This window comes from Mus caroli, unplaced genomic scaffold (assembly GCF_978045245.1).
Source record: "Mus caroli unplaced genomic scaffold, Mus_caroli_1 scaffold_4, whole genome shotgun sequence".
Taxonomy (NCBI): Eukaryota; Metazoa; Chordata; class Mammalia; order Rodentia; family Muridae; genus Mus; species Mus caroli.
Window position 1 is genome coordinate 142709904 of NW_028227259.1, and position 20859 is coordinate 142730762.

The 20859-nt window shown below is 39.1% G+C and overlaps 1 protein-coding gene across 1 annotated transcript in view; it reads right to left on the reverse strand.

The window, feature by feature from the left end:
- LOC110294097 (cytochrome P450 3A13-like) overlaps positions 1-20859 on the reverse strand; it is a 110280-nt gene that overhangs the window by 46886 nt on the left and 42535 nt on the right. Inside the window, exon 7 of the mRNA XM_085837370.1 lies at positions 20546-20694. Coding sequence (XP_085693496.1) covers positions 20546-20694 — 149 coding nt within the window. The remainder of the gene's footprint in view (positions 1-20545; positions 20695-20859) is intronic.

Consider the following 20859-nt stretch of genomic DNA (forward strand, 5'->3'; position numbering starts at 1 on the left):
CGGTGCTGGTCCGGCTGGAAGAGGCCTGTGGTCCTACTCAGGCCGGTTTTCTGCTTCCCTAACTAATGCAGTCTCAGGTCCCGCGTGCAATTGGATTGGAGCAGAAGCTGTGTTCCACTCACCAGAAGTCTTAAGATCCTGTGGCGGGTGTTGTGGGTAGCTGGGGAGTGTCAGCCGACCCTGCGCCCTAGCTACCCTGGCGCTTTTCTGACCGGAGAGGCTTGTGGCCCTATTCAGGCTGGATTTCTGCCTCCCCAACCAAAGCAGTCTCAGGTCCCGCGTGATTGGACTGGAGCAGAAGCTGTGTTCCACTCACCAGCAGTCTCAAAATCCTGTGGCGGGGGTCGTAGGTAGCTGGCGGGTGTCAGCCGACCCTGCGCTCTCAACACATGGTTTTAGTGCAGAGTTTAATAGACTTTCAAGGAAAAGCTATTGCCAAGACTCCTCAAACTATTCCAAAAAATAAACAAAAGGAATATTGCCAAACTCCTTTTTGTGGCCACAGTCATCCTTATAACTACACCACATCAAGAACCAACATTAAAGAGAATCTCAGCTGACCAGTGATGGCACATGCCTTTAATCTCAGCACTTGGGAGGCAAAGGCAGGCAGATTTCTGATTTGAAAGCCATTCTGGTCTACAGAGTGAGTTCCAGGAGAGCCAGGGTTATACAGAGAAACCCTGCCTTGAAATAAAACCAATAAATAAATAAATATCTCAGGTCCCTCAGAGATCAGTCTGCACAGAGAGTGCATGAGCTACAGAAGCAACATAGCTTCTTCGACAGGGTCCCTTTGGGCCTACATCTTCAGCCAGGAGGCAGAGTTGAAACTCAGACCTCCGCACACTTTCTCTGCCAAAGGAGAGTCGGCCTCCAGGGAGGGCTCTGACCCTGGAAACAGATGAGAATGCCATCTTGTATCTGGGTCCCTCAGAGACCAGTCTGAGAAGGAGAGCACACGGGCTGCAGAAGCAACATAGCTTCTTGGACAGGGTCCCTTCAGGCTTTCATCTTCAGCCAAGAGGCAGAGCTGAGACCTAGACCTCTGTACACTTTCTCCATCAGAGGAGAGCTTGTCTGCAGAGAGTGTTCTGACCACAGAGACTCAGGGGAGAGTTGGACTCCCAGGAGTGCTGACAGGCTAACAGAATCACAGGAGGAACAAGCTCCAGTCAGAGATAGCTACATTAACTAATACCAGAGATTACCAGATGGTGAAATGCAAACTTAAGAATCTTACTGCCGGGCGTGGTGGCGCACGCCTTTAATCCCAGCACGCGGGAGGCAGAGGCAGGTGGATTTCTGAGTTCGAGGCCAGCCTGGTCTACAAAGTGAGTTCCAGGACAGCCAGTACACAGAGAAACCCTGTCTCGAAAAACCAAAAAAAAAAAAAAAAAAAAAAAAAAAAAAAAAAAAAGAATCTTACTAACAGAAACCAAGACCACTTAGCATCATCAGAACCAAACACTCCCACCATAGCGAGTCCTGGATACCCCAACACACTTGAAAAGCCAGATTTGGATTTAAAATCACATCTCATAATGGTGGTAGAGGATTTTAAGAAAGGCATTAATAATTCACTTAAAGAAATACAGGAGAACACTGCTAAACAGGTAGAAGTCCTTAAAGAGGAAGCATAAAATTCCATTAAAGAATTACAGGAAAACACAACCAAACAGGTGATGGAATTTAACAAAGCGATCCAAGATCTAAAAATGGAAGTAAAAGCAATAATTAAAACCCAAAGGGAGACAACTCTGGAGAAAGAAACCCTAGGAAAGAAATCAGGAACCATAGATGTGAGCATCAGCAACAGAATACAAGAGATGGAAGAAAGAATCTCAGGTGCAGAAATTCCATAGAAAACATGGACACAACATCAAATAAAATGCAAAATGCAAAAGGATCCTAACTCAAAACATTCAGGAAATCCAGGACACAATGAGAATACCAAACCTACGGATAATAGGTATAGATGAGAATGAAGATTTTCAACTTAAAGGGCCAGTAAATATCTTCAACAAAATTATAAAAGAAAATGGGAAAACACCAATACAAGGACAGAAACTACACCCTAGAAAAAGCAAGAAAGTAATCCTTCAACAAACCTAATAGAAGGTAGCCACAAGAACAGAAACCCAACTCTAACAACAAAATAACAAGAAGCAACAATTACTTTTCCTTAATATCTCTTAATATCAATGGCCTCGATTCCCCAATAAAAAGTCATAGACTAACAGACTGGCTACATAAACAGGACCCAACATTTTGCTGCCTACAGGAAACAGGGAAAAAGACAGACACTACCTCAGAGTAAAAGGCTGGGAAACAATTTTCCAAGCAAATGGTCTGAAGAAACAAGCTGTAGAAGCCATTCTAATATCGAGTAAAATTGATATCAAAAAACGAAAAGGAGGGGTGCCTCATACTCTTCAAAGGTAAAATCTTCCAAGATGAACTCTCAATTCTGAATATCTATGCTCCAAATGCATGGGCATCCACATTCATTAAAGAAATTATAGTAAAGCTCAAAGCACACATTGTACCTCACACAAAAATAGTGGGGGACTTCAACACCCGACTCTCATCAATCGATAGATCCTGGAAACAGACACTAAACAGATACACACTGAAACTAACAGAAGTTATGAAACAAATGGATTTAACAGATATCTACAGAACATTTTATCCTAAAACAAAAGGATATACCTTATTCTCAGCACTTCATGGTACCTTCTCCAAAATTTACCATTTAGTCGGTCACAAAACAGGCCTCAACAGATACAAAATATTTAAATTATCCCATGCATCCTATCAGATTACCATGGACTAAGGCTGATATTCAATAACAACATAAATAATAGAAATCCAACATGCATGTGGAAGCTGAACAACACTCTACACAATGATAACTTGGTGAAGAAAGAAATAAAGAAATTAAAGACTTTTTAGTTTAGTGCAAATGAAGCCACAACATACCCAAACTTATGGGACACAATGAAAACATTCCTAATAGGAAAACTCATAGCTCTGAGTGCCCCCAAAAAAGAACCTAGAGAGAGCACACATTAGCAGCTTGACAACACACCTAAAAGCTCTAGAACAAAAGGAAGCAATTTCACCCAAGAGGAGTAGACAGCAGGAAATAATCAGACTCATGACTATAATCAACCACGGGGAAACAAAAAGAATTATACAAAGAATCAACCAATCTAGGAGCTGGTTCTTTGAGAAAATCAACAAGATAGATAAGTACTTAGCCAGACTATCCAGAGGGCACAGGGACAGTATCCTAGTAAACAAAATCAGAAATCAGAAGTAAGACATAACAACAGAACATGAGGAAATCCAAACCATCATCAGATCCTACCTCAAAGGCCTATACTCAACAAAACTGGAAAACCTGGATGCAATGGACAAATTTCTAGATAGAAACCAGGTACCAATATTAAATCACAATCAGATTTATGATCTAAACAGTCCCATATCCCCTAAAGAAATAGAAGCAGTAATTAACAGTCTCAAAAAAAAAAAAAAAAAAAAAAAGCAAAAAAAAGCCCAGGACCAGATGGGTTTAGTGCATAGTTCTATCAGACCTTCAAAGAAGACCTAATTCCATTTCTCCTCATACTATTCCACAAAATAGAAACAGAAGGTACTCTACCCAATTCATTCTATGAAGCCATAATTACTCTCATATCTAAACCACATAAGGACCCTACAAAGAAAGAGAACTTCAGACATATTTCCCTTATTTATATCGATGCAAAAATATCAATAAAATTCTTACTAACAGAATCCACGAACACATTAAAACAATCATCCATTATGACCAAGTAAACTTCATTCCAGGGATGCAGTGATGGTTTAATATATGGAAATCCATCAATGTAATCCACTATATAAACAAACTAAAAGACAAAAACCACATGGACATCTCACTAGATGCTGTAAATGTATTTGACAAAATCTAACACCCATTCATGATAAATGTCTTGGAAAAATCAGGAATTCAAGGCCCATACCTAAACATGATAAAAGCAATGTACAACAAACCACTAGCCAACATCAAACTAAATGGAGAGAAGCTTGAAGCAATCCTACTAAAATCAGGGACTAGACAAGGCTGCCCACTTTCTTCCTACCTATTTAATATAGTACTTGAAGTCCTAGCCAGAGCAATTCGACAACAAAAGGAGATCAAGGGGATACAAACTGGACAGGAAGAAGTAAAAATATCACTATTTGCAGATGATATGATAGTATATATAAGTAACCCTAAAAATTCCACCAGAGAACTCCTAAACCTGATAAACAGCTTCAGTGAAATAGCTGGACATAAAATTAACTCAATCAAATCAGTGGCCTTTATCTACACAAAGAATTAACAGGCTGAGAAAGAAACTAGGGAAACAACACCCTTCTCAATAGTCACAAATAGTATAAAATACCTTGGAGTGACTCTAACTAAGGAAGTGAAAGATCTGTGTGATAAGAACTTCAAGTCTCTGAAGAAAGAAATTGAAGAAGATCTCAGTAGATGGAAAGATCTCCCATGCTCATTGATTGGCAGGATTAATATAGTAATGATGGCTATCTTGCCAAAAGACATCTACAGATTCAATGCAATCCACATCAAAATTCAAACTCAATTCTTCACTGAATCAGAAAGGGCAATTTGCAAAATCATCTGGAATAACAAAATCTCTCGGATAGGAAAAACTATTCTCAACAATAAAAGAACCTCTGGTGGAATCACCATGCCTGACCTCAATTACTACGTGATAAACATAATACAATACTACAAATACTAAAAATACTGCAGAGCAATTGTGATAAATACTGCATGGCACTGGTACATCGATAGACAGGTAGATCAATGGAATGCAATTGAAGACCCAGAAGTGAACCCACACACCAATGGTCTCTTGATCTTTGACAAGGAAGCTAAAACCATCCAGTGGAAGAAAGACAGCATTTTCAACAAATGGTGCTGGCACAACTGGAGGTTATCATGTAGAAGAATGCAAATTCATCAATTCTTGTCTTCTTGTACACAGCTCAAGTCTAAGTGGATTAAGGAACTCCATATAAAACCAGAGACTCTGAAACTTATAGAGGAGAAAGTTGGCAAAAATCCTTGATGTTATGGGCACAGGGGAAAAGTTCCTGAACAGAAAAGCAGCAATGGCTTGTGCTGTAAAATTGAGGATCGACTAATGGAACCTCATAACATTGCAAAGCTTCTGTATGGCAAAAGACACTGTCAATAAGACAAAAAGGCCACCAACAGATTGGGAAAGGATTTTTAGCAATCCTAAATCAAATAGGGGACTAATATCCAATATATAGAAAGAACTCAAGAAGATGGACTACAGAAAATCAAATAACCCTATTAAAAAATGGGATATAGAGCTAAACAAAGAATTCTCAACTGAGGAATAGTGAATGGCTGAGAAGCACTTGAAAAATGTTCAACATCCTTAATCATCAGGCAAAACAAAACAACCCTGAGTTTCCACCTCACACCAGTCCGAATGGCCAAGATCAAAAATTCAGGTGACTGCAGATGCTGTCCAGGATGTGGAGAAAGAAGAACACTCCTCCATTGCTCTGGTGGGACTGCAAGGTGGAACAACAACTCTGGAATTCAGTCTGGTGGTTCCTCAGAATATTGGATATAGTACTACTGGAAGATCCAGCAATACCTCTCTTGGATATATACCCAGAAGATGTTCCAACTTGTAATAAGGACTCATTTTGCATCCTCTCCAGTAGTGAACCATTTGACAGGCCAAAAAACCTGGACATAGTCCTGAGGTGAAAAGTTCACAGAAACTTAGTCTCCTGGAACTGTGGCATCCAGTATAACGAATGCTCTAAACTTGTCCTTGGGAAGGGATCTGTGTGCTTTCTTTCAGTATTGTTTTATTATAGGTGCCTCCAAGCAATGACTTGTCAAATACATAAGCAAAATCGAACTGTTTCCTGGCCTTCACCAAGCCCTAGGTAGTCCTTGAGCGGACCCTGGGCTTGGAATTCAGTAAGAATGTTGCCTATTCAGTGACATTCAGAATTGCCTCTAGTATTTTAAGAGAAATAGTGAAAGAAATCAGGCATTACTATCTACTAAATAGAGTTAGAAATTTCAGGGCAAGCTTATCAAAGTCAGTTTAAAATTCATATTATAGTTATGTATGGCAGACTACATTACTGATTAGTAGAAAGTCCCCCCACACTATAACTTAGAAAAAAAAGCCAAGTCGCTCCAATATACAGGAATTTACAATGGTTTAGGAAGTAGATCGGGCTGTGGTTTTAGAGTATTTAGGTTAGCTAGAGCAGAACTCCCTAATTAGATCCATGACTTGGGAGTGAAAGACCTTGCCCAGGGAGTATAAAGACTTCACACCTGGCTTCTAAGAATATAGCTGACCTTAGATAAAGCTGACTTTGTCTCAGTTGCTTTATTGCCCAGTTCCTGCCTATCTTTATGTTTGCATTCCTCTGTTTTGTGTAAGAGTCATTAAGCATCTGGTAACCGCATTTTACCTTGCTGATGTGTCACCTAACTTCCCTATTTTCTTCTGTATAAAAAGTTTGATGCTCGATTTTAAAAATTACATTCAGATACAGCACACTCCCCTGTGGAGTTTGTCATTTGTTTGTCATTTCTCTCCAACTCTTTGCCCACCTGTCCGGAACCCTGATTTCTCCTGTGGATTGAGGGGGTCGACTGAGGTAGGTCCATGGCAGACTCATGCTCCACTATGTTCATAGCAGCCTTATTTATAACAGCCAGAATCTGGAAAGATCCCAGATGTCCCTCAACAGAGGAATTGATATAGAAAATGTGGTACATTTATACAATGGAGTACTACTCAGTTATTAAAAACAATGAATATGAAATTCTTAGGGAAGTGGATGGGTCTGCAGGATATCCTCCTGAGTGAGATAACTGAATCACAAAAGCACACACATGATATGCACTCATTGATAAGCGGATATTAGTCCAGAAATTTAGAATACCCAAGATACAATTTTCAAAACACATGAGACTCAAGAAGAAGGAAGACCAAAGTGTGGATACTTCATTCCTTCTTAGAATGGGGAACAAAACACCCATGGAAGGAGTTACAGAGACAAAGTTTGGAGCTGAGACTAAAGGAAGAACCATCCAGAGACTGCCCCACCAGGGGATCCATCCCATATACAACCACCAAACCCAGACACTATTGTACATGCCAGCAAGATTTTGCTGACAGGACCCTGATATAGCTATCTCTTGTGAGGCTATGCCTGTTCCTGGAAAATACAGAAGTGGATGCTCACAGTCATCTATTAGATGGGACAAAGGGCCCTTAATGAAGGAGCTAGAAAAGTACCCAAGATCTAAAGGGGTCTGCCACCCTATAGAAGGAACAGCAATATGAACTACCCAGTACCCCCCAGAGCTGTGTCTCTAGTTGCATATGTAGCAGAGAATGGCCTAGTCAGCCATCAATGGGAGGAGAGACCCTTGGTCTTGTGAAGATCATATGCCCCAGTACAGTGGAATGCCTGCTTCCCAGTACAGGAAGCAGGAGTGGGTGGGTTAGGGAGCAGGGTTGGGGGAGTAAATAGGGGACTTTCGGGATAGCATTTGAATTGTAAATGAAGAAAATATCTAAATAAATAGATAGGTAAATAAATAAATAGAATCTCAGACCAAATTTTTCTATGAACATGATGCAAAAATACTTAATAAAATATCCACAAACTGAATTCAAGAATACACTATACTCAAGTATGCTTCATCCCAGGGATTCAGAGGTAGTTCAATACACAAAACCTGTCAATGTAATTTACCGTATAAACAAATGGAGAGAGAAAAACTACATGATCATGATCATCTCATTAGGTGATAAAAAAGCCTTTGAGAAAATCCAATACCTGTCATGTTAAAAGTGTTGGAGAGATCAGGGATTCAAGACAGACACAAACCTAAACACAATAAAAACAATATACAGCAGGCCAAAAGCTAACATCAAATTATATGGAAAGACATTTCAAGCAATTCCACAAAATCAGGGAAAAAGCAAGTCTGTCCATTCTCTTCATATCTCTTCAATATAGTACTTGAAGTTCTAGGTAGAGCAATAAGATAATTTAATAATTTAAGAGCTCTACTGCATTCTCCTTTACCTCTTGAGCTATTTTTCGTTTATATCACATCCAAGGTCAATGTAGGAAATCCTGCCAATTTCTCAATTTTTATATCTTATGTAATTTCTATTTTTGGAAAATTTCTATATCCTTTCTCCTTTCTTAGTAACATAGATTGACCTGGTGTATAGGATCTCTGAGACTAATTTTTCTGAGAGATGGGACTGTTCTGCATGATGTAAGTGCACAAACTTACCTCTTTTTCTCAGATTATCTTAAACAAAAATGCCCAATGGAGTGAGATCCTGGAGCACTGAACTCATGCCTAGAGAAGAAACCATCACCACAACTGCACTATATCCTAGGCTTTCTTGAACAGTGAGAAAAACTCCAAATGAATGGAGAAAATTACATGAATTAAGAAAAATAATAACAAAATGTATTCATTGATGTAACCACAGATGGGAATTTCTCAGTTCTAAAGCATACTTTATCAATTATCCTTCCTTGTTACAGTAACCCCCAAAATCCAAAATGTAAGTACAAGATAAGCAATTAAAGCAATTATAAATATATTCAAAGAATCCAAAGAACATAAGCCTATCTGCTGAATTAATCCAAAAAGAATACCAAAAGCTGAAAGAAATAAAGATATCTAATTAGAATATTAAAGTGGAATTTTAAATAGACATAGAGAAGAAAAACAAAGAGAAATGAAGACTGAAAAAAATCAAGTTAAATACACATTTCAGCAGAAAGTCTCAGAAATAGAATGGATATAGAAGACAGAATTTGAGAGCATGAAGACAAATAAGATTTGTAGGACCATTCAGTCATGCTTATTGATAAATTTGTTAAACAGTTCAATGGAACATGTAACTTTTGGGGAGAAAAATAATTCAATAAGTTTCATCATAGAAAAATGACACAAATTCTATGTCAAATGGATAGAAAATGATTTCCTTTTCTCAAAAAATTACAAAACAGAAGTTCCCAAACTGAAGGAAAGAAATCTTAAATTATACAGTGGATAAAGAATACAACCCAGAAAAGAGCAGAGAAAAACTACCCATTTCACATTAAAGGTAAGGCAGTGAATACACAAAATAAAAAAGTGTACTGGAAGGTAAAATGGAGGGACTAACTCATATATAAAGAGAAGTCCAGATGGGAGCCCTCTGCCTCAGGAGCAGGGAGCGCCATCTTGGTTCCGGGACTCTGCCGAACTTAGGAAATTAGACTGCACAGGTGAGAGTGTGCACCACAGAAGCTGACAGCTTCTGTGACCTGCCAAAGCAACACAGCATCTGGGAAAGGTCCTGTTTTGGGCCTTCTTCTTCGGCCAGGAGGAGGTCCAAACACCAGATATCTGTGCACCTTTCCTGTAAGAGGAGAGCTTGCCAGCAGAGAGTGCTCTAACCACTGAAACTCAGAGGAGAGAGCCTGTCTCCCAGGTCTGCTGATAGACCGTAATCAGAATCACCAGAAGAACAATCTCTAAACAGAGACAACTATAACAACTAACTCCAGAGATTACCAGATGGCAAAAGGTAAACATAAGAATCTTACTAACAGAAACCAAGACCACTCACCATCATCAGAACCCAGCACTCCCACTTCGACAAGTCCAGGGCACCCCAACACACCCAAAAAGCTAGACCTGGATTTAAAAGCATATCTCATGATGATGGTCGAGGACATCAAGAAGGACTTTACTAACTCAAAGAATTACAGGAGAACATTTCTAAAGAGTTACAAGTCCTTAAAGAAAAACAGAATAACACAATCAAACAGGTAGAAGTCCTTAAAGAAAAACAGGAAAAGACAACCAAACAGGTAGAAGTCCTTAAAGAAAAACAGGAAAATACATCCAAACAGGTGATGGAAATGAACAAAACCATACTAGACCTAAAAAGGGAAGTAGACACAATAAAGAAAACCCAAAATGAGGCAACACTGGAGATAGAAACCCTAGGAAAGAAATCTGGAACCATAGATGCGATTATCAGCAACAGAATACAAGAGATGGAAGAGAGAATCTCAGGTGCAGAAGATTCCATAGAGAACATATGCACAACAATCAAAGAAAATACAAAACGCAAAAAGATCCTAACTCAAAACATCCAGGAAATCCAGGACACAATGAGAAGACCAAACGTACGGAAAATAGGAGTAGATGAGAATGAAGATTTTCAACTCAAAGGGCCAGCAAATATCTTCAACAAAATTATAGAAGAAAACTTCCCAAACCTAAAGAAAGAGATGCCCATGAACATACAAGAAGCTTACAGAACTCCAAATAGACTGGACCAGAAAAGAAATTCCTCCCGACACATAATAATCAGAACAACAAATGCACTAAATAAAGATAGAATATTAAAAGCAGTAAGGGAAAAGGGTCAAGTAACATATAAAGGCAAGCCTATCAGAATTACACCAGATTTTTCACCAGAGACTATGAAAGCCAGAAGATCCTGGACAGATGTTATACAGACACTAAAAGAACACAAATTCCAGCCCAGGCTACTATACCCAGCCAAACTCTCAGTTAACATAGATGGAGAAACCAAAGTATTCCACGACAAAACCAAATTCAAACATTATCTTTCCACGAATCCAGCCCTTCAAAGGATAATAACAGAAAAAAAAAAAAAACCAATACAAGAACAGGAACCATGCCCTAGAAAAAACAAGAAGGTAATCCCTCAACAAACCTAAACGAAGACAGCCACAAGAACAGAATGCCAACTTTAACAACAAAAATAACAGGAAGCAACAATTACTTTTCCTTAATATCTCTTAATATCAATGGACTCAACTCCCCAATAAAAAGACATAGACTAACAAACTGGCTACACAAAAAAGACCCAACATTTTGCTGCTTACAGGAAACTCATCTCAGAGAAAAAGATAGACACTACCTCAGAATGAAAGGCTGGAAAAAAATTTTCCAAGCAAATGGTATGAAGAAACAAGCTGGAGTAGCCCTTCTAATATCTGATAAGATTGACTTCCAACCCAAAGTCATCAAAATACAGGAAGGGGCACTTCATACTCATCAAAGGTAAACTCCTCCAAGAGGAACTATCAATTCTGAATATCTATGCTCCAAATACAAAGGCAGCCACATTCATTAAAGAAACTTTAGTAAATCTCAAAGCACACATTGTACCTCACACAATAATAGTGGGAGACTTCAACACACCACTTTCACCAATGGACAGATCATGGAAACAGAAACTAAACAGGGACACAGTGAAACTAACAGAAGTTATGAATCAAATGGATCTGGCAGATATCTACAGAACATTCTATTCTGAAACAAAAGGATATACCTTCTTCTCAGCACCTTGTGGTACCTTCTCCAAAATTGACCACATAATTGGTCACAAAACAGGACTCAACAGATACAAAAATATTGAAATTGTCCCATGCATCCTATCAGATCACCATGGACTAAGGCTGATCTTCAATAATAAAATAAATAATAGAAAGCCAACATTCACATGGAAACTGAACAACAGTCTTCTCAATGATACCTTGGTCAAGGAAGCAATAAAGAAAGAAATTAAGGACTTTTTAGAGTTCAATGAAAATGAAGCCACAACATACCCAAACTTATGGGACACAATGAAAGCATTTCTAAGAGGAAAACTCATAGCTCTGAGTGCCTCCAAAAAGAAACTAGAGAGAGCACACATTAGCAGCTTGACAACACACCTAAAAGCTCTAGAACAAAAGGAAGCAAATTCACCCAAGAGGAGTAGACGGCAGGAAATAATCAAACTCAGGGGTGAAATCAACCAAGTGGAAACAAGAACAACTATTCAAAGAATCAACCAGTCAAGGAGCTGGTTCTTTGAGAAAATCAACAAGATAGATAAACCCTTAGCCAGACTCACTAGAGGGCACAGGGAAAGCATTCTAATTAACAAAATCAGAAATGAAAAAGGAGACATAACAACAGATCCTAAAGAAATCCAAAACACCATCAGATCCTTCTACAAAAGGCTATACTCAACAAAACTGGAGAACTTGGATGAAATGGAGATGTTTCTAGACAGATACCAGGTACCAAAGTTGAATCAAGATCAGGTTAATGATCTAAACAGCCCTATATCCCCCAAAGAAATAGAAGCAGTCATTAATAGTTTCCCAACCAAAAAAAGCCCAGGACCAGATGGGTTTAGTGCAGAGTTCTATCAGACCTTCAAAGAAGATCTAATCTCAGTTCTTCAAAAACTATTCCACAAAATAGAAACAGAAGGTACTCTACCCAACTCATTCTATGAAGCCACAATTACTCTGATACCTAAACCACAAAAAGACCCAACAAAGATAGAAAACTTCAGACCAATATCCCTTATGAATATTGATGCAAAAATCCTCAATAAAGTTCTTGCTAACTGAATCCAAGAACACATCAAAACAATCATCCATCCTGACCAAGTAGGTTTCATCCCAGGGATGCAAGGATGGTTCAATATATGGAAATCCATCAATGTAATCCAGTATATAAACAAACTCAAAGACAAAAACCACATGATCATCTCGTTAGATGCGGAAAACGCATTTGACAAGATCCAATACCCATTCATGATAAAAGTCTTGGAAAGATCAGGAATTCAAGGTCCATACCTAAACATGATAAAAGCAATCTACAGCAAACCAGTAGCCAACATCAAAGTAAATGGTGAGAAGCTTAAAGCAATCCCACTAAAATCAGGGACTAGACAAGGCTGTCCACTCTCTCCATACCTATTCAACATTGTACTTGAAGTCCTAGCCAGAGTAATGGACAACAAAAGGAGATCAAAGGGATACAAATTGGGAAAGATGAAATCAAAATATCACTTTTTGCAGATGATATGATAGTATATATAAGTGACCCTAAAAATTCCACCAGACAACTCCTAAACCTGATAAACAGCTTCGGTGAGGTAGCTGGATATGAAATTAACTCAAACAAGTCAATGGCCTTTCTGTACACAAAGGATAAACAGGCTGAGAAAGAAATTAGGGAAACAACACCCTTCTCAATAGTCACAAATAATATAAAATATCTTGGCGTGACTCTAACTAAGGAAGTGAAAGATCTGTATAATAAAAACTTCAAGTCTCTGAAGAAAGAAATTATAGAAGATCTCAGAAGATGGAAAGATCTCCCATGCTCATGGATTGGCAGGATCAACATTGTAAAACTGGCTATCTTGCCAACAGTAATCTACAGATTCAATGCAATCCCCATCAAAATTCCAACTCAATTCTTCAACGAATTAGAAAGTGCAATCTGCAAATTCATCTGGAATAACAAAAAGCCTAGGATAGCAAAAACTCTTCTCAAGGATAAAAGAACCTCTGGTGGAATCACCATGCCTGACCTAAAGCTCTACTACAGAGCAATTGTGATAAAAACTGCATGGTACTGGTATAGTGACAGACAAGTAGACCAATGGAATAGAATTGAAGACCCAGAAATAAACCCACACACCTATGGTCACTTGATCTTCGACAAGGAAGCTAAAACCATCCAGTTGAAGAAAGACAGCATTTTCAACAAATGGTGCTGGCACAACTGGTTGTTATCATGTAGAAGAATGCGAATTGATCCATTCCTATCTCCTTGTACTCAGGTCAAATCTAAGTGGATCAAGGAACTTCACATAAAATCAGAGACACTGAAACTTATAGAGGATAAAGTGGGGAAAAGCCTTGAAGATATGGGCACAGGGGAAAAATTCTTGAATAGAACAGCAATGGCTTGTGCTGTAAGATCGAGAATTGACTAGTGGGACCTCATGAAACTGCAAAGCTTGTGCAAGGCAAAAGACACCATCAATAAGACAAAAAGACCACCAACAGATTGGGAAAGGATCTTTACCTATCCTAAATCAGATAAGGGACTAATATCCAATATATATAAAGAACTCAAGAAGGTGGACTCCAGAAAGTCAAATAACCCCATTAAAAAATGAGGCTCAGAACTGAACAAAGAATTCTCACCTGAGGAATACCGAATGGCAGAGAAGCACCTGAAAAAATGTTCAACATCCCGAATCATCAGGGAAATGCAAATCAAAACAACCCTGAGCCCTTCTCAATAGTCACAAATAATATAAAATATCTTGGCGTGACTCTAACTAAGGAAGTGAAAGATCTGTATAATAAAAACTTCAAGTCTCTGAAGAAAGAAATTATAGAAGATCTCAGAAGATGGAAAGATCTCCCATGCTCATGGATTGGCAGGATCAACATTGTAAAAATGGCTATCTTGCCAACAGTAATCTACAGATTCAATGCAATCCCCATCAAAATTCCAACTCAATTCTTCAACGAATTAGAAAGTGCAATCTGCAAATTCATCTGGAATAACAAAAAGCCTAGGATAGCAAAAACTCTTCTCAAGGATAAAAGAACCTCTGGTGGAATCACCATGCCTGACCTAAAGCTCTACTACAGAGCAATTGTGATAAAAACTGCATGGTACTGGTATAGTGACAGACAAGTAGACCAATGGAATAGAATTGAAGACCCAGAAATAAACCCACACACCTATGGTCACTTGATCTTCGACAAGGAAGCTAAAACCATCCAGTTGAAGAAAGACAGCATTTTCAACAAATGGTGCTGGCACAACTGGTTGTTATCATGTAGAAGAATGCGAATTGATCCATTCCTATCTCCTTGTACTAAGGTCAAATCTAAGTGGATCAAGGAACTTCACATAAAATCAGAGACACTGAAACTAATAGAGGATAAAGTGGGGAAAAGCCTTGAAGATATGGGCACAGGGGAAAAATTCTTGAATAGAACAGCAATGGCTTGTGCTGTAAGATCGAGAATTGACAAGTGGGACCTCATGAAACTGCAAAGCTTCTGCAAGGCAAAAGACACCATCAATAAGACAAAAAGACCACCAACAGATTGGGAAAGGATCTTCACCTATCCTAAATCAGATAAGGGACTAATATCCAATATATATAAAGAACTCAAGAAGGTGGACTCCAGAAAGTCAAATAACCCCATTAAAAAATGAGGCTCAGAACTGAACAAAGAATTCTCACCTGAGGAATACCGAATGGCAGAGAAGCACCTGAAAAAATGTTCAACATCCCGAATCATCAGGGAAATGCAAATCAAAACAACCCTGAGCCCTTCTCAATAGTCACAAATAATATAAAATATCTTGGCGTGACTCTAACTAAGGAAGTGAAAGATCTGTATAATAAAAACTTCAAGTCTCTGAAGAAAGAAATTATAGAAGATCTCAGAAGATGGAAAGATCTCCCATGCTCATGGATTGGCAGGATCAACATTGTAAAAATGGCTATCTTGCCAAAAGCAATCTACAGATTCAATGCAATCCCCATCAAAATTCCAAATCAATTCTTCAACGAATTAGAAAGTGCAATCTGCAAATTCATCTGGAATAACAAAAAACCTAGGATAGCAAAAACTCTTCTCAAGGATAAAAGAACCTCTGGTGGAATCACCATGCCTGACCTAAAGCTCTACTACAGAGCAATTGTGATAAAAACTGCATGGTACTGGTATAGTGACAGACAAATAGACCAATGGAATAGAATTGAAGACCCAGAAATGAACCCACACACCTATGGTCACTTGATCTTCGACAAGGGAGCTAAAACCATCCAGTGGAAGAAAGACAGCATTTTCAACAAATGGTGCTGGCACAACTGGTTGTTAACATGTAGAAGAATGCGAATCGATCCATTCCTATCTCCTTGTACTAAGGTCAAGTCTAAGTGGATCAAGGAACTTCACATCAAACCAGAGACACTGAAACTTATAGAGGAGAAAGTGGGGAAAGCCTTGAAGATATGGGCACAGGGGAAAAATTCCTGAATAGAACATTAATTGCTCGTGCTGTAAGATCGAGAATTGACAAGTGGGACCTCATGAAACTACAAAGCTTCTGCAAGGCTAAAGACACCATCAACAAGACAAAAAAACCACCAACAGATTGGGAAAGGATCTTCACCTATCCTAAATCAGATAAGGGACTAATATCCAATATATATAAAGAACTCAAGAAGCTGGACTCCAGAAAGTCAAATAACCCCATTAAAAAATGGGGCTCAGAACTGAACAAAGGATTCTCACCTGAGGAATACCGAATGGCAGAGAAACACCTGAAAAAATGTTCAACATCCTTAATCATCAGGGAAATGCAAATCAAAACAACCCTGAGATTCCACCTCACACCAGTCAGAATGGCTAAGATCAAAAATTCAGGTGATAGCAGATGCTGGCGAGGATGTGGAGAAAGAGGAACACTCCTCCATTGTTGGTGGGATTGCAAGCTTGTACAACCACTCTGGAAATCAGTCTGGCTGTTCCTCAGAAAATTGGACATAGTACTACCGGAGGATCCAGCAATACCTCTCCTGGGCATATATCCAGAAGATGTCCCAACCAGTAAAAAGGACACATGCTCCACTATGTTCATAGCAGCCCTATTTATAATAGCCAGAAGCTGGAAAGAACCCAGATGTCCCTCAACAGAGGAATGGATACAGATATTATGGTACATTTACACAATGGAGTACTACTCAGCTATTAAAAAGAATGAATTTATGAAATTCCTAGCCAAATGGATGGACCTGGAGGGCATCATCTTGAGTGAAATAACACAATCACAAAAGAACTCACACAATATGTATTCACTGATAAGTGGATATTAGCCCAAAACTTAGGATACCCAAGATATAAGATACAATTTGATAAACGCATGAAACTCAAGAAGAATGAAGACCAAAGTGTGGACACTGTGCACCTTCTTAGAATTGGGAACAAAACACCCAGGGAAGGAGTTACAGAGACAAAGTTCGTAGCTGTGATGAAAGGATGGACCATTTAGAGACTGCCGTATCCAGGGATCCATCCCATAATCAGCTTCTAAACGCTGACACCATTGCATACACTAGCAAGATTTTGCTGAAAGGACCCAAATATAGCTGTCTCTTGTGAGACGATGCCAGGGCCTAGCAAACACAGGAGTGGATGTTCACAGTCAGCTATTGGATGTATCACAGGGCTCCCAATGGAGAAGCTAGAGAAAGTACCCAAGGAGCTAAAGGGATCTGCAACCCTATTGTTGGAACAACATGATGTACTAACCAGAACCCCGGAGCTCTTGTCTCTAGCTGCATATGTATCGAAAGATGGCCTAGTCGGCCATCACTGGAAAGAGAGGCCCATTGGACTTGCAAACTTTATATGCCCCAATATAGGGGAATGCCAGGGCCAAAAGAATGGGAATGGGTGGGTAGGGAAGTGGGGGGCGGTATGGGGGACTTTTGGGATAGCATTGGAAATGTAATTGAGGAAAATATGTAATAAAAATATTAAAAATCAAAAAAAAAAGAAGGATAGCCAGCATAAAAAAAAAAAAAAAAAAAAAAACCCTGAGATTCCACCTCACACCAGTCAGAATGGCTAAGATCAACAATTCAGGTGACAGCAGATGCTGGCGAGGATGTGGAGAAAGAGGAACACTCCTCCATTGTTGGTGGGATTGCAAGCTTGTACAACCACTCTGGAAATCAGTCTGGCTGTTCCTCAGAAAAATGGACATAGTACTACTGGAGGATCCAGTATTACCTGTCCTGGGCATATATCCAGAAGATGTCCCAACCAGTAAGAGGGACACATGTTCCACTATGTTCATAGCAGCCTTATTTATAATAGCTAGAAGCTGGAAAGAACCCAGATGCCCCTCAACAGAGGAATGGATACAGAAAATATGGTACATTTACACAATGGAGTACTACTCAGCTATTAAAAAGAATGAATTTATGAAATTCCTAGCCAAATGGATGGACCTGGAGGGCATCATCTTGAGTGAGGTAACACAATTACAAAAGAACTCACACAATATGTATTCACTGATAAGTGGATATTAGCCCAAAACTTAGGATACCCAAGATATAAGATACAATTTGATAAACGCATGAAACTCAAGAAGAATGAAGACCAAAGTGTGGACACTGTGCCCCTTCTTAAAATTGGGAACAAAACACCCATGGAAAGAGTTATAGAGACAAAGTTTGGAGCTGTAATGAAAGGATGGACCATCTAGAGACTGCCGTATCCAGGGATCCATTCCATAATCAGCTTCTAAACGCTGACACCATTGCATAAACTAGCAAGATTTTGCTGAAAGGATCCAGATATAGCTCTCTCTTGTGAAACTATGCCGGGGCCAAACAAACACAGAAGTGGATGCTCACTGTCAGCTATTGGATGGATCACAGGGCTCCCAATCGAGAAGCTAGAGAAAGTACCCAAGGAGCTAAAGGGATCTGCAACCCTATAGTTGGAACAACATGATGAACGAACCAGTACCCCGGAGCTCTTGTCTCTTGCTGCATATGTATCGAAAGATGGCCTAGTCGGCCATCACTGGAAAGAGAGGCCCATTGGACTTGCAAACTTTATATGCCCCAACACACGGGAATGCCAGGGCCAAAAGAATGGGAATGGGTGGGTAGGGAAGTGGGGGAGGGTATGGGGGACTTTTGGGATAGCATTGGAAATGTAATTGAGGAAAATACGTAATTAAAAAAAAAAGAGAGAGAGAAGTCCATCAGCATGATTCCTGTCTTTTCAGTGGTAAACAAGAAAGCCAGGGGATCTTTGAAAGATATATTTCATGTTTAAAATATAAGGGCATTTGAAAATATTAATATATAAAAAACCTATTGATTACAATCAAAGGAGAAGCATATATATATATATATATATATATATATATATATATATATATATGTCACCCTAATGAATTTCCTAAAGAATTGCTCACAATGAAGCCTGCTTGTATTACATAATAGAAAGAACAATTTGGACTGAAGAAAAACGTATTTGCAGCCAAGAGTGAGAGGGGAATAAGTTTTAAACCTGCTGAGGCAGTTGTTTAAAAAGAGGACCAAAACAAGGCCAGAAAGTGCCATTCAGTAAAATAAGAACAAGTGCATGCCTTTCAATAAGAAATATGAAAATAAATGGTTTCAACGACTTTAGCAAAGGACAGAGACTAAGGCTGAAAGTAGTGATGCATCCTTTAACCTCAGAACTCAGGAGCCACAGGCAGGCAGATCATGATGTGTTTCATCCAACCTGGTCTACATAGCCAGTTACAGACCAGCCAAGATAATGAGCCTGTCTACACACACACACACACACACACACACACACACACACACACACACACACACACACACAAACAAGCAATACGCAGACTAGCAGATTGGATTAGCAATCATAATTTGTTTTGCTGACTCCAAGAAATATACCCAACCCTCAAATATCAACAGAGGAAATGAGCATGCATTATTATTCTGATATCTAACTAAAGCTGATCACAATCATATAGACCACTTTATGCACTTTAAGGGAACTGTGATCCTTATAACATTGCAACTCTAAATGTATATGTATCAATATGTGAACTTAATTTCATAAAACAAATACTAGATATAGTGTCACAGAATAAACTCTGCAACAAAATAGTGATTTCTACACTTACTCTTAGAATATTGTCCTATTCAGAACAAAATTAACAAACATCGAACGTTGATTATATTAAATTAAATTTGAGACTGCCATATCCGGGGATCCATCCCATAATCAGCCTCGAAACGCTGACACCATTGCATACACTAGCAAGATTTTGCTGAAAGGACCCTGATATAGCTGTCTCTTGTGAGACTATGCCAGGGCCTAGCAAACACAGAAGTGGATGCTCACAGTCAGCTATTGGATGGATGACAGGGCTCCCAATGGAGGAGCTAGAGAAAGTATCCAAGGAGCTAAAGGGATCTGCAACCCTATAGGTGGAACAACATTATGAACTAACCAGTACCCCCCAGAGCTCGTGTCTCTAGCTGCATATGTATCAGAAGTTGGCCTAGTCGGCCATCAGTGGAAAGAGAGGCCCATTGGTCGTGCAAACTTTATATGCCTCAGTACAGGGGAATGCCAGGGCCAAGAAGTGGGAGTGGGTGGGGGAGGGTATGGGGGCTTTTGGGATAGCACTGGAAATGTAAATGAAGAAAATACCTAATTAAAAAAAGATAGAGAAATGATTAATATATGTAAATGTGTAGATATAAATCACAACAGTGATGGCTCAAAGACAGAAATCACATGATTATATAATAAAATTATCCCCAAACAACAAAGTATGTAGCAGTGATGGGTAATGACATGTTATATGAAAGTACAAAGGGGGATAATAGAACCAGATCATATAGTGGTGAAAGCCAGAAGGGGGGAGAATTAATTGTGCATGAATATGTTATGAAGAGTATTGTACTTTGTATGCTGAATACAGTAAGACTAAGATCTTAAGATAGTTGGAAAATAGACTACATACCCATAGAGAAAATGAATGGATTGGAAAAGCTAAGTACAAACAGCTTCCTGACGTTGTTCAAAAAAGGGTCCCGAGGATTGTTGAGGGAATCCACCTTCACTCCAAATGAGGTGTGAATTATCACATCCAAGCTGTAGGCACCAAAAATGCTGAGTAGAGAGACAGGGGGTTTAGTATGTGACCAATACAGCTCCTGAGCTATAGGACAATTTGTGTGCAGTATGATTGACTACTGTGGTATCTTCAAAATTCCACATGATTTTACTATCCCCCGCAATGCCAGAATGTCATCCCTCTTCAGATCGATTAAACAG